General features: G+C 42.6%; 1 protein-coding gene across 13 annotated transcripts in view; it reads right to left on the bottom strand.

Moving 5' to 3' along the window:
• Positions 1 to 15772, bottom strand: part of CELF2 (CUGBP Elav-like family member 2) — a 371305-nt gene that overhangs the window by 88971 nt on the left and 266562 nt on the right. For all 13 annotated transcript variants that reach the window (XM_072043812.1, XM_038186449.2, XM_072043635.1 and 10 more), the window contains one exon: positions 10696 to 10778. In XM_072043812.1, coding sequence (XP_071899913.1) covers positions 10696 to 10778 — 83 coding nt within the window. The remainder of the gene's footprint in view (positions 1 to 10695; positions 10779 to 15772) is intronic.

The raw sequence follows: 15772 nt of genomic DNA, 5'->3' as shown, positions 1-15772 counted from the left end.
AAAGCACAGGGGAGGACAGCATGGATGCAGAAAAAAAAAACATTTACCAAGTCACACCCTCTATTTCTGGCTCTCATGTCAACAAGGAAGAAGACGAGTGCCAGATATGAGAGCTGTTAGTTATCATGCCCCTTTTAAACTGGGATAAATCCATGTCTTATTTGCAAAATGGATGGGGTCACTAGAGGCAAGGGGCACGCTTGCTTGAGCAATCTTCAGAATCCTCCAGACATGAGCATATAAGCACAGCATTTAGACTGACTGTAGTTATTTCTTACCAGTAGCTTTCTTTTTGGTTAATCATACATTTTTGTACAAACAGGGGGATTCTGTGTTGAGACAAGCATAGCAATTTCTTTCACTTCTTAGCAAATGTAGAAATGAGAGATGAAGAAAATTCAGTAACTCATCTGGAATGACTTAATGCCAGTAAAGGATTATTGCCTATCATATATTTTCTAATTCTTTCCTACCCCAAATGCCTCTAAGGACTAGGATTTAACTTTGTTTCATTTAGAAGATTATTCTAATTGGAGAGATACTGCTTTTCCCGATACTTGATCTAAGTTTTATTTCACCTCTTATGACTGTAAATCCTCAATTCTGTGTACAATCAACAATAATTCCCATTTGTCATTGGCATTTGGGCAGTACAAACACTTGGCCCTGAAGGAAATAAATGCACCAGCTCTATCCATGCTGCCGGGGATGCTTGGCAAGGTACTCCCGCAACAGCATTTATCCTCTGTGTTTTTCTTGCAATATTTGAAATGAACATACTGTATAATAACACTGCACATTTTCCTCTAAGGTATTGTCATGAATCTGCCACAAAATAATATTAGTCGCTGTCTGGTGGATACTTGCTCAAGTGATGGTCTACAACACAAACTATGTTCAATCATTTGAGCCATTCACAGCTGAATGGAAATACAAAGGTATCACGTACCTCCAGTCTCTACAGGAGGCTGTAATCCTACGGAGAGATGCTGGCAGCAGTAAAGAACACTAGAGTGTTTTGTTTATTTTCACGGTGGAATTACAAGCTTCTCTTATGGAGGTACCTGCTTTTCAGTTCTTAGTTAAAAACTAATCTTACTCTCTGATTAGTGTCTTATTTTCCCCAATCTTATTTTCTACAACTCACTAGGTTCTCTATCTTGAAATCAATGATAAGGCTCTACTTATACTTTTTAAAAGATCGTTACAGACTTCCAATTATCCCTTTCAAACATGAGCTCCTTTCTTTTCTTTCTTTCTTTTTTTTTTTTTTCGCCCTGTGTTTCTCCTTCAGAAGAGAAAATTTCCACTCATTGCAACAGATTCTTGTAATGGTTGCAAGTGGAACTGGGTGAGCGTTCCTAGCATGAATGACAGAGGCAATGTATTCATAAGATTCCCTGATACATTGCAAATTCTATTTGCAAAGAAGCAAAGTTGCTTATTCTAACCCTCGCTTGTGTATCCTGCCCCCCTTCTGCGACGGGAGATAGCCCATCTCTGAGTTACAATAGGGCGAGAGCGAGGATTGACTGCAGACTGCTTTAATGCCACTCTTAATGACAACTTGTGAAGATTAGGAAGTTGTCAGAATCAGATATCAGCAAAAGCTCCGGCTTGCTTTGTGAAGTCAGTCTGAATTAATTAATGGGTAGCTTTCCTTTGATATCACTTTGATATTTAGCTGCAGCTGGATAAAATTCAACCACAAAGGAAACTACATTTTGTTTACCACTGCTTAAGACTCTGTTTAGTCCAATGTTTTTTTTCTTTTGCAGCTTTTGCCTTTTTAACTTTGCTGGCACAATGCAACAGAGACGGGCTTTTGTTAATAACTGGAGTTATGGTGGCATGTTTTTCAATGACTGCTTCTCCCTGCTTCTGAAGGTATTTGGGCTATGTTCTAAAAGCAAAGCTATTACTGATTTCAGCAAAACTGCAGGTAAAAGGATGTACTGTTCCAAAAGTAAGCCAAACATTAGCCTTGCCCAGTCTTGTACTGCTTTTGCATTGGAAGGTATATAACACTAATGATATTTGCTCTCTGTTTCAGCGGGTGCTGATGACTTGCTCCATGCACTGACAGCCTGAAACACAGGCTCTGCAGTTGGGGTTGCAGTTTTCCTCCGAACTTTTCAGGGTATGAATTCACAGCATCTTTTAGTGTATCTGAAGGTTTTGGATGTCTACCATGACAATCAGCTGAGCATGTCTGCATAATGAAGAGGTGCCTGCACCCAAATGAATCCCTGTGTGCTTTCCAGACTGGAAAAAGGAGAAAGAATTGCTCTGCACACCACAGGGTAACAGCAGACAAAGCAGTGGCTCTTCCAGCTAAGAAGATGAAGATAATAATTTCTTCAGGAGAATGAGCAAAAAATCGGTTATCTTTCTGAGTCTGCAAAGAGTATTTTTAATTAGGCAGAATTTAATTGCCCAAAGTATGCTATGAGCGGGAGGCTCACTCAAGCTTCGCAGTTTCACTTGGTTTTCCAGGAAGTATTATAGGGTTCCTATGACCACAAAGAAGACAGAACCTATATTTTTCCCTCTTGTTCCATGTTTGGCACATACAACAGCATGGTGCATCTAAACTGCATGGTTCATTACCCAACTAAGATGGGAGAAAACTAGTCAAGGAAGCTCCTGGCACCTACATGGGATTACAGCACTAAATGCGAAAACATTTCAACCCAATGCATGGAGCCACAGACCTCATAGCACAGGTCTTCGAAAGAAGCAGCACAGCTCAAGGGGTTGGATCCAGCAGCAGAAAGGATGCTGAACAAACAATCTCACTGTTATAAACACGCCATGAAGCTCTGTCTCTTTAGTCATAACATAATTCAGATCCGTGGGCACCAAACATTGCTATCGAGGCAGGTAAATGGCATCCAAGGGCATCTCTAATGATGTTACTTCCTGACGCCTGCAACATTGTTTATGATTTGCCTTTCTAATTTCATTCTTGTAGGAGTAGTCAGACAGCTAGGAAGGCTCCCTGAACTATTTTTTCATTACAAAGACAATTTTAATAGCTTGTGTCATGGTGCTAATGAGGCTGACTGAAGCACCTGTACTTTCTGTTCTGGATAACAGAAAACAGCTAGCAGTAGCAGTAGGGTAAATAACTAAGAGAGGGCCTGGGCTATTATCCTTAGTCAAGCATCCCACCTAAATCCTGGTGAGCTTTGCAATACTCTGGAGTATGCCGGTGATGGCCTCTCAGTTTCATTCAGTTTTCCATTTCCAAGTGCACAGCAAAAGGTTCTCCAGTCAGTGGTGTTTGGGTACCCAGCTTGAAACTGATATCCTGTGAATAGATACTCCAGCCTCACTGCAAAGCAGGCTAAGATGTTCTAAGCTGGCCATTAAAATCCAGAGGTATTGCGAAGTGTTGACCTCAGCTGTCCAGAGTTATGGAAATTAGAGGTAAAGCAGTGCCACATGTCAGAGCAGCTTGGCCTTTTGGGGATGGGCTTCACATCAGGAAAACTCACTGAGGTTAAGCCAGCGTTATGAGTTACTTCATTTCCATCCCAACAGTGTTATACTGCAAAGCTGCACACACACACAAAAAAAAATCCCGAACTACTCCAAAACAGCTATCTAAAAAAGCTAGCTTGCATCTAACTGCATTTGCAGCTGGGCTAATGTGCTCTTGCTTCCCAGCAGATCTGCTACACCAGGAAAAAGCAAACCTCTGATTTGAATGTCCAGGATCTGAAGTAGCTCACTGTGCAGCTCTGCATCCTTCTGCCATACCACAAGGGCTACATTGGGGTATCACCCCACAATTTAGATGCCTTCCCCCTGTACTTCAGGTTGATGGATATTCCTGCCAGATTATTATTTGACACACTTCCCTATTCAGGGCAAGTGTTTTCCAAACCTTGGAAGCTTTTCCAAACAATAAAAATCCTTATTAGAGCATGAACTCATATCCAGACATCACAATTCTTGAGTCACTGCTCTCAGTACTAGGCAACCAAGTGCTTTTACTTGCTTCCTCTCAGTCCCATGGGATTTTAATACTTTCATGCACAGTGGAACAGCTTCAACAGGAGAGTTGGTGACCTCCAATTTCAGCTGAGTCCAGTGGTGATGGCTCTGTTAGGTCATTTAAAGTTAAATCCTTATAACAAGTAAGCCAGAGTGGATGTGCACTGCATTCTCCTGCATGCCAGAAAAGTATCCTAATGATCAGGCTGTGAGAGAAGGTGAATCTGGCCCCCATCCTTCATCGAGAACAAGGGACTATAATTATGAATGAAATGTTTTGCTCAATTTAGAGAAGCTGTTTTCACTTAGTCAACACGCACCTCTCCCTGTGCCTGCATAACACCTATCATTTGGCCATTCAGCTGCAAGGTCAGCTACTTACAGGGATTTCATTATGCTCCAGTCAATTTGTCAGTTTTTACCATTTTAGGCAAAATTGAATTCAGGGCTGGTGCTATGTCCTGTTTCACAACAATGGTAGGCGCAAACCCAACATTTCCACTATGGTGTTTGAATGTAGTGTAAATAGTGATTTTTCATTTAAATGGCAAAGTCGGTGCAACTTATCTTTGGGGGACAGAGGTGGCAGTGATGTATTTGCATAATAAAAATAACTTCTGAGCTGAACAAAAATTAAGCATAGTTTGTGTAGTATTTTAAAGGAAGAAATAGGCCAGATTCACTTTCTCAACATCATTCAGTGGTGTCTTATAGCCCAGTTCCTCGAAATAGACTCTCCCTGGGAATTCCCCACTTTCCCATCTGCTTATTTTTATCATTTAAATGCTTCTACACTTTTCAGATCCTTCATTAAACAGCATTTGGCCATGCTATATGGGTACTGAATTAGTTTAATTTGTCATCATAAATCAATCACTCCAAACCCTTAACTAACTTAATTACTCTCTGAATTCCCTTTCTGTTTGTCAAAATCTCTCAAAGTCACTGATATCTCATATTCAGGCTATTATTCAAGTCGTATTGGATGATTACCTTTTTATTACAGGTAATTTTTACATAATGTTCATACAGTACTGACAACTCATAAGGCCTAAAGCAGAGAAACAGACTGGTTATTAAAACGCTATTCCAGAAAGGAGTGTGCAATGATATTCATTAGAAATGAGCAGAACTCATGAAGGAAAATGAAAATCAGAAATATACTTTTTTTTTTTTTTTTTCCTCCTTGTGAGACAATCCACTTGTTTTATCAGCAAGTGATTGTGGATCCAAACAAAGCCGCTATGGATGGCTGCATTTTGGAATGATTTATTCTGATTATGCTGGAGGTTAAACAACGTGATAACCCGACACAGAGATTCCTCTTCCATTTTACAACCCCTTATGCCAAATGCACATGGAGAGGCCATGGTGTTGCCTCTGCCCATCTACAGGATACCGACAACCGGGCAAACAAGAAGACAGCCTGAGCTTTACACCCAACGAGAAACGTGAGCTGCCCTGCAGAGGCAAGGGGAAGCCCCACAGACACTGGCATCGTGCCGATTGACAGGGCAGGGGGAAGCCTCTTGGGAAAGGGCACCCGCACTGGCCAATGGCCTAAATTCCTCTTTAAAATATAGTTTCACTTATTTCGCACCCCTAAATGGACCCCGAGGTTTCTTTCAGCTAGCACACAATGCTTAGGGAAAAGTTCCCTCTAAGGCAGTCCTGTTTCCCTAGCACGTGAAGGGCATTTTATAAAGCCAGTAGTGATTCTTATAATGTAAAAAATGAAAGTCTTTTCCTTGACAACATCTGGCAAAAAGGAGGCCATTAATATTTTACAAGACAGTTAGATCCTACAAACTCCACCTTGCTGTTAAAATTTAAAGAGCTTTCTCAAAACTGTATTTCTCCGTTGTTACACCTTTAATTAAATTGATTCATACAGCTAATGTTCCTATTTCATGCCAGAACTTCAGTGCAAAGGGCTTGCTGCTATTTGGAATATGTATATCCCACTTGAAATAAGAACCACGTAAACTATTAGTCTGTTAAATGCACAGGAGTGCTGACACCTAAACCAGTGCAGGCTGTTAATTATTTTTGTGATAACCTCTTTTATGAGGATATAGGCAACAACATAGAGGCAACAAATGATCTTTGTCATGTCAGGTGAAACTAACTGCAAATACAAAACAGACTCCAAAGAGACTTAGGTCTTGATTTTAGAAAAGGATTCCTGTAGATTCCTGGTATTGAACAGCGTCTGCTCAAGGTCCATTTATTCAGCTGCTGGGCTTCAAGAACCTGACCAACATCTAGTCCTCTTCTTACGTATCGGCATTTAGCTCTTTCTAAGAAATCCTACCCAATGCACTAGTTAGCCAAATAGAGAGGATTCTGTTTTTAATCTAGTATATACATTAAAACCAAACCAAAAAATGTCAGTATCACAAACACCTCTGAGAGCAGCCCCAGCATACAGCTCATCAAGGTTTGCCCTCTCCATAAAAGCCAATTTTCACTAAGCAGCATATTAGAGCATGGGGGGACTAAAATTATTACATCTAACTGAAGACAGAATAAATTTAGATGGGAAGAATTTATTGGATTATTTTGTTCAGGGAATAGAAGCTACACACCTCTAGCAAAGCCATGAGATTCTTAATGAAGATGAGACTAGTTAAGTCTAGGTTCTACACCTCATCCCAATTATTATAATCAAATTGATTTCTTCCCTTTTCTCCCCTCTGCCTTTTAAAACAAAATCCACACCAACTTTCATACTGCAAGAAGGCAACTGTAACTTGAATAACACAAACCGCATCCCTATGAGCTAGGGTATGAGCTATGTGCTTGCATGCTATATTTGAAAAGACACATCTGAAAATTCATGTTGTTCATTTCCGAGGCATAAAAGCCACTTGTGATGCCAGTACCAAGTAAACAGAAGAGAACTGTCCCTATTTCACTGATACGTATCATATATATCAATATGCATGCATTTCTCAAACACTGCCTATCTTTTTCTCTGCCTAGTAGCAATGCTACTGTAACAAGTGATATCTAAATACACTTTTGGGGAAAGATAAAAGTTCCATTATATGACAAGGAATATTATGTCTAACAGAGAGATTATAATAATCATGAGTGAAAAGAAGATGTTTGATCCTGCTTATGCTGAAAGTTTTTAAAATTTATAAAAAAAAATCTTTTAAATGAATTTTATCCTCAGGAAAATGATTAAAACAAGAAAAGCCTTGAGATGTCAGCTGGTGACATGTTTTTCTTCTTTATCTTTCTTTTTTGTTGTTGTTGCTGTGAAAAAAATCTGAGAGAATACAGCAAAGTGCATCATTAACTTCTTATTAATTTCATAATACAAAGGCAATTCAGTTAAAATAGTGGTGCTGCAACTTTAAATTACAGAACTAGCTTGGTATTTAATGAGAGATTTAGCACAGCAGGGTTTCTGTTAAATTAAGTTGTGCCTTCACATCACAGTGGGAAAACAGGTGTATATTGGTTTAGAATTATGGAAATGTTGACTAATTCCAAGGCTTGTAATCAAACAGCAAGGCACCCTGCAATATTTTCTTCCAAGATTCTGCATTAATCATTTATGTCTGGTCTTATTTTCTTCATGTCCACTAAAAGGGTGCAGCTCAAAGGAGCAGATAAAGCGTTCGTGTTTTCATGTCTCTGTTACGGATGAGGTCCACGCAGAAAGCAGACACAGAAACAGAGCACTGCAGGGTTTCTTTGCTCAAATACCCACCTAAATTAAGCTGAACATGCAGAAGGGGGATAGGTTTCACTCTACAAAAGCACTTTTTTGGCTTCATGAGTATCGATCCCCAACCTGCTTACTGAGCAACACGGAGCAGGTCTGCATTTAAGAAATGGAGAGGCAGAGACTGGAGATAACCTGGCTGCAGTCATTTAATGCACACAGTGCAGGGCCACATGTATCCCTCTCCCCAGGCCTGCAGCAGGATGGGTGATACCTACATGCAGGCAAGGTGCAGCTGCTGTGGCATCCCTGCTCTTGTATCTGCCCTAATTATGTACCTCAAGCCAGTAAAGCACTTGCTTGTGCCCCTGATTTTTTTTTTTCCTGGGCTATTCAGGGATGCTTCTTATCTGACGTATGGTTGTATATCAGCAAAAGCTGAAGGCACATCTTCTGTTTCCAAATACACCTTCTTATTGTACCTCCCACATAGCACATCTTGTTTACTGGAAGCAAGCTGATGCCTGAATAAACCTGATCCAAATTCATTCCTTGTAACCCCAACAGACAATTGCTTCCATTTGCTCTGAAAGAGACTGTTTCGCACACGGGCTATCCACTACCAATCCCTGCTAGCTCAGGGAAAGCTGCTTAGTGGGCCAGATCTAACAGCATGGAAATTGCTAAAATTCATAGGAGGAGAATCCTGCGCAAGTGAAGTGTTTTCTGCATGTGTGCCACAACTTTAAAACACACATAAATGAAGATATTTTGGGAATATCCTGATGCAGCATAACAGTATCACAATATATGCTGAATGTCAGCCTACAACAGAATCTGTTTTATAATACATTTACACGTCGAATTGTTCCTGAAGTAATGAATCTGTATTTGAGTTGGTTCTTTTTATTAGAGATGTGTCTTTAAGAAGAAGGTATAAAAATTTATCTCCAAGTAAAATCTTAACATCCCTGGCAGTATCAGGAGAATTTTAAAGCCCAGGCCCCAGTGTCATGGGAATGCAATTTTCACATTTCCTTAAAAGAAAAGTTTGCAGCCTCGTGTTCAGGATGGAAAAACAGAGCTTGAAAAGAAACATTTTAAATGACACAGAGCTAGAGGCAGCATTGGAAAAAAAAGGTTATATTTTTGAGCTTTATTTAAAAAAAAAAAATAAAAAGGTGCAGTAACCTCTTTAACTGCTGCATGCTCCTCAGCTATAAAGAAGCAGAGGAGAAAATGATGCCCTGCTCAAGTAAGATGCTATGCAGAGCTGAGCCAGCTTTGCCACTTGTACATGGGTATCTCAGGGAAAGGAGGCTGCCCCTCTGAGTCACCCGTGGATTTATCCAAGACCTCTAAAAACAGAGCTGCCAGTTTGTGGGGCTCAGGGAAGAAAAGAGGAGCACCAGCAGCTCAGGACCACCTCTGTTGGAGTGTCCATCCCACCCAGCCAGTCTGCATGGCCACTCGACTGAAAGCCTGTTGGGGATGACTTGGGTTTGGAGAGCAGTTATACAATGAGCTGGGTTAACTTCAGCGTTAGCTGAATTGAGTTTGGGAGTGTTCAGCTAAGGGCTTGGCATTTTCTAGCAGTGGGGATGGGAACCAACAAGTGGAGCTGCAGAGCCAGAGGATGCTGTGATTCAACCCGAGCTCCAAGGGGGTCTCAAAGGCACCTTCCCTGAGGGGTCCCTCAGTGCCTTCTTTTCTCTGTGAGGACAGCACATCATCCCAAATATCCTTAAAAGCTGAACCTGCCACTTCGACTATCGACATTTACCCTTGTAATGGCCAGATGCTGGAAAAATTTACTCGAATCTGAAGTTGCACAATTGTTCTTTGATTTTCCTCTAAGCTGGCTGGTCTCTGCAGATTCCCTCCCACCCCGTCCAGCATTTCCACTTGCAAATGACAGAGGAATCCCATTCTACCTCTGAGAATGAGCAGGGCTCATGGGGAACTATCCAACATACTTCTCCTCATTGGTCATTTCCATGACAGATGAGGTGACTTTCCTAATAGCAGTTACATAAAGTGGGCCAGACAGACGTGACTTTTTTTCAAACAGGTAGTGTCCAATATCATACAGCATGCAGGAGCTAAAGAAGATATTGGCCATATAACTGCCAGTCCAACCATTTTTCTGTTTATTTATAGCAATGATGTATATTTATTTTTTTGTGTGTAACCATACAAGCCATACATATATTGGAACATTTGCCCTACAACAAGAGGGAATATATCCCTATCCCTTATAGTTTTCCATTTCAATCCCCAAAGTATTTGGCTGCAACCAGCAGAACAAATGAAAACATTAGAACAAGAAGACTTCAGAGTTAAGTCATGCAATTACCAGCGATATCCTTCGCTGCGGACCTGTAACTCAAGTCTGAACCACCGCAGGATAACAAGCTACAGTTTGTAGGATTAGCCCAGTAACAAAAGCACAACTGTTTTAAGCACCGGTGGGATGTATCAGTGGGAGCAGGGTGCTGAGCAGTGGCGGTGGCAGGGAGCAGGATGGCTCTGTGCAGGCAGCGATGTGGTGCTGTGCTCTGTGGTCCCCTGATGTGCAGCCATCACGATAATGCAGGCAGTTGTTTAGAAACCATGTCTACAAAGGCTGCGTTTAATGAAGTTGGCTGTATTTTGTCTTTTCCTCTTCTCTCCCTTTTGAAACTAGAGTCCCCAGTGGTGCAGTGTTTTTCTGCCATATGTTTCCCCCCCCTCCCTTCTGTAAAAAAAATAAAATTGGATCTACCTTGCACTTCAGTAACTGCCTCTAGTCAGCAGGAATCAGCACTATTTCCAGCCAAGGGACTTTCTACAGAAGAGCAACTGCCTTTGGAGATAATGCCATTGCTACAGGACTGGCACTGGTACAGGACAGGCCATCCGGCTTGTCACCCTCCCAAGAGACCAAGGTCATTTGGGGCACTAAGCAGCATCTCAAGCAAAAGGGCTATTTTCTGGCAATGAAATAATTAGGATCAAAAAGTAAATGTACTCACCCCAGGTAAAGTTTTAATATTGTGCAGTGCATTCTGTGCCTCAAGAGCAGCTTTTCTTGTATAAAATGTTACGAAACAACAACCTATAGAGAGAAATGAAAAGCTTTCAGAAATTAGTGAGTATGATTTGTGAGAGTACAATAGGGAGGCAGAAAAAACTGGTTGAACAACACATTATGAAAGCTGAAAATGTGAATTACCATGAGGCTGCCTGAATGACATGAATAAAAGAAAGCTTGTATGGTTTAAAATAAAAAGTCACCCCCTGTGCATTGCATCTATAGCACACCTACATTGTTAGTGAACTGTAATCACTTAGAAATTAAGTTAACTAAAATCCAATTGGCTTTGTACGGTGTAAATAAGGTTATATTTTTCTGAAGGCTCCCCATTACACTTTGAATATAAGCAACATGGCAAGCTCAAACCAGTAGGAATTCATTCTTGCATCCCAGGCAGAAAATCAGGACCTCATTTAAAGGGCCTTATATGTAAGGTTTGCTTTGCCTATATGCAAGGAGCTAAGGTTTGCTCCCCCCTTTCTGAAACCTGCTGAGACTGGAGGTAGGATGCCCATCTCAGCTGCAAGAGGGAAAACAAACTGCAGGAGAATTTGCCACAGGTGGGATAGTGGGGGCGGCTGGTGGCTGGCTGCACCATGTGAGGCTGTGCTCACCCGGCACCTGCCTAACCACCTTTAGTTTCGGTACAGCAGCTTCAGTTGCCATAATCCCTCATTTTCCCATTGGCAGCATGGTGCAACTGAGCATATGTAGGATCAGACACAGGTTGCTGCTTCCCATTGCAAACGCAGCCAGTCCTGCAGGACACGCAGCCCAGGCAGCTCAACACCCACCCAGGGTGAGGCCAGGACTCAGGGACAGCTATAACATCTTGGTGTGGGACAAAAAAAAAAAAAAAATAGAAAAAAGGACCAGCAGCTGAGCTGCTTCAGTCTGTAATGACTCTTAGGCTATATCCCACTGCATGTTTTCCAGCAATGAAGTCTGTGAGGTTGCTGCTCCTAGGCATGCACAGGGCATGGAGAGAGCTTTCTGCAGGAGGACCTCATATCCCCATTCCAGGTGGGGTCCTCTACATGATAACCCAGTTTGTAACTTCAGCCTGACTTCCAGCCAGAGAGAAAACACCTTGAGAGCATCACTGCAGCACTGGGTGCATAACACAAGGAAAATTCCCCCTGAAACAGCTCCCGCCCAGCGCAGTGTCAGTGTTATAGGCATGCTCACAAAGCCTAACCTGCTGCTGCTCTGTCCATATGGGAAAGGGGTTGGGGCTGAATGCAGCCCTAGTGCTGTGGATGTGAGCAGCCCCTGCTTTGGAGCTATGTCACCCTAAGAAGTGGCACCCAAACTGCTCTGGAGCTCTGTGGTCAGGGGGTTTGGTGACCCAGCCGGTATGGGGACAGCCTGCTGGGAGGCAGAAGTGAATGCTGAGGTAAAAACCTACTTCACAGCAAACAAAACAATGGCGATTTTACTGCCGAATCAGCAAACAATCCTATTGTCTTAATCCTTGACAGAGATTTGTTGCAGCTCCAGGGAAATGCCAAAACCAAACAGTTAGCAGAAGAACCCTCAGCTCCTGAGCCTCAGCGCTGGCCTTCCTGCTCCCTTGGAGCGTGACACAGGCCAGACACTCTGTCCTTTGCTTGCAGCGGCTCCCTAGTGCTTCCCAAGGTGAAACACCACGTCACCCCTGGCGTGCCAGCTTTTATTCAGCCTCTCAGCCTTGCCGTAGCAGTAAAGGGGACCGAGGACAAAGCACGCACAGGAGGACACAAGCAAGGAAGCGTCTTTAGTGGCCGCATGGAGCGGGTTCACACCACACGGTGGAAGGGCTCCATCCAGAATCCCCCCTCTGCTGCCTCCTGCTTGGCTCCAGCTGTGCACTGCTCCGTGAACGCTCCCTCTGGCTTTGCAGCAGGGCCGGTGACAACCATTACCTTTACAACAAGCAAAGGTAATCATGTATTCCCAGCTGGAATACAGCGAGTTTATCCCTTAACAGAAAACCACTTGCAGGCAGCATAATACACGGGCACGAAGGTAATGCTGACTTAACACAGCTGGGAGAAACACTTCTCGTAGTGCCAACAGATTCCTTAAAATTTCACAGTTCACGAAAGAGAAGGTTTGATAATTATTTCAGTGAGCTGAACATTGTTCGATAGGGATGGCTATTACAGACAGCCACAGCCTGTTAGGGTTTGTGCTTCCTGTGAGTGCTTCTAAATCTTCTATTCCACTGGTAAACTCTGCAAATTTTAATTATTCGAATCCAGAGTTAAAATGGGAAACGAATCAGAGTTTGTGACATTAAGTAGCACAACTTTGAGGAAACAGCATGGCATATTTCTGTCCTGCCAGCTGGTTCCGAAGTCTATCATCTCATACTACTGCCTCTGTATTTGTTTCATTAGCTGTTTAGTATACAGCTTTTTAACCAGAAGAGAGGATTCTGAGGAAAAAATACCAAGTAATAGTCATGACCTTGCAATTGTGATGTCCTTACCATGGGTCTGAAGAGTTTTGTTTTGGATTTGGACTCTGTGGGCTTATTCTCATAAGACGTTTGGAAGCTTTGGGTTCATCATTCTTGGCACCACTTGAAAGAACTGTAGTTGAAAGATGAATACCCCATGAAATACCCTTTAACTAGTCGTTTTTGGGGAGCAATTGTGTAAGAGAGAAAAATGTCTCTGGGAATGAAGACTGGGAGAAAACACAGCAGGAAACACACGTTTTCAGCAGGTTAGCAGCCTGAGATGGTGCCTTTTAACCCCATAGATTGACACATCTGAAAATACACATGGATAAAATCGTTATCTGTACTAATTTTGCTTGCATCTTATTAAAGAAATACAACAAAATGATGGTTTGCCTTGCTTTGGGGAGAGCATGGACACAGTCTGTGGACGCTTGATTCTGAAGCTCTCTGACAAAGAGGTTGGGGCTGGACTGAAGAAAAAAGAAAATATGAAAATCCATACCGGGAGCAGCGAACATGCACACAGTCCCAGAGGAAATGCTAGAGCTTAGCCTATGGAGGTGCTCACTGCCAAGGTACACACACCGCTGCAGCTCCAAAAACCCAGCTTTGAAGATACCTTAAGTGTAAAATCCCTTTGGCTCAGGACCACGTGCCACAGGAGAAAATACAGAGTTCAGTTGTTTCTGCAGAAATACTGGAAGGGAAGAGTGCTGTGTAAAAAGACAGGGCTCATGTGTGCTATTGGGCTGGTAGCTGGGCCCTGCTGAAGAACAGCTAGGAAGCAACTTTTCTGTTCCACTTTCCCTAAGAAAATGCAATATTACCATAGCTAAATCAGTGACACCACTGGACAATAAAAAGTATATTTCCTAAGAGAAAATAAAAAAAACAACACACCTTCGTCTCTTCAGTCCCCTGCACATATAATCATGGTTTCATCAGCAGTAGACACGACAGCAGCTTGAACCCCAGCTAAACCTTTCTGACATCCAAATACCCAAAAGCCTGACAGTGATAACCTTCTCCCCTCCTATTCAGGACTACTTATAAGGCAGATTGACTTGTGGACATGGTTCTGCCTATTCTCAGTCAGCCCAGTTTAGCTCTGATTTAACTTTGTGTGGACTAGCTTCTTCTTGACTAAAGGAATGGGAGCTCATGCCTCCAAAACAGCAAATCCCCTTTGTTTTTGTACACTGGTTGTGGTCTAGCTGGATTTACTCGAGCACACTTTACTCTCTATTTACTCCAGCATACGACATCTCTGCTCTGTACCTAGAAAAAATACTGAATGAATCATACGGATCCCTACAGTCCCTTAAGGACATCGGCAACAACTTTGTGGCTATTCTGCCAGATGCTTGAACAGACTGAATGAAAGCTGCCACCCTGCACTGTACAGCATCTGGTAGCAGCAAACAGGGGACCTGAGAAACAACGCAGTGAGCAGCCCTACTTATCAGTGCTTCTGGTGATCAAATGCTGCAGTGTAGATACTACAATGCTCAACTTCAACACCTCATTAAAAAAAAAAAAAAAAGGAAAAAGATCTCTTATCTCAGCTTGTTTTGTCTTTTTTTTTTTTTTTTCTAAAGGAAATTTAGTGCCAGAAAAAGACCTTGAGGTCCCAGCCATTGGGAGAGAGTTGACACATTCAATTCTCCATGACACATCCAATTCACAAGCCCCTACTCAGGCTGCCAAAGGCACCAATTAGCACCACTGGTGGTGGTTTTTTTTTTTTTTTTTTTTTTTCCAACAGCAACCTGTTTAGCAAGACACCAATGGGGGCAAACAGCCTCACGTATGGCTGGAAACAGCTTTACTTGAGTCACTGTCAAAGATGGCACCAACGGATTGCATGGGGATTGTGCAGCTCTGGCTTCACTAAAACAACTGTTTAGAAGTTAGGGATGGAAATAAGAAAGCAAACAGCAAGGACACTCACAATACCACATTCACCTTTGATTTTCTGCTGACAGTGAAATTGGGCTTCTGAAGGATGTTTGTGCACATTGTGGAATTAAGATAAAACACAAAGCTTTCACCAGGAAACTTCAGAAAATGCCAGTCCTCCTGAGAGCTATTTTCAGGGAGCTGTTGGTGACCTCCTGCAAGAGGACTTCTCCTTCTGTGTGACTTTTTCATTGAACTAGGCGTTGGTGAAACACTTGTCCCCATCCACCCTTCAGTGTGGACACACAGAGCTGTGCCAGTGCCTTCATGGGATACCAGAATGGGTTGGGTTGAAAGGGACTTCAAAGCCCACCCAGTTCCATTCAGAATTGGATTATGTATGTTGTGGCAGGGAACATAAATGCATACAAATCAGGTTTATAGCATCAAGACAATTTCACGTCATTACCAGCTAATGTGTCCCTAAAGAAACCAGCCCTGCATGCTGGGATGTGAGTTGAGCTCTAATGGTCTGGGCTTGCAAGTAGATGAATCCCAGAATGGTTTGGGTTGGAAGGGATCTCAGAGCCCACTCAGTGCCACCCCGTGCCATGGGCAGGGACACCTCCCAGCAGCCCAGGCTGCCCAAAGCCCCATCCAGCCTGGC

Source organism: Anas platyrhynchos, chromosome 1 (assembly GCF_047663525.1).
Source record: "Anas platyrhynchos isolate ZD024472 breed Pekin duck chromosome 1, IASCAAS_PekinDuck_T2T, whole genome shotgun sequence".
NCBI lineage: Eukaryota > Metazoa > Chordata > Aves > Anseriformes > Anatidae > Anas > Anas platyrhynchos.
Note: the sequence above shows the minus strand (reverse complement) of the source record. Positions and strands in the feature narration are given on the sequence as shown.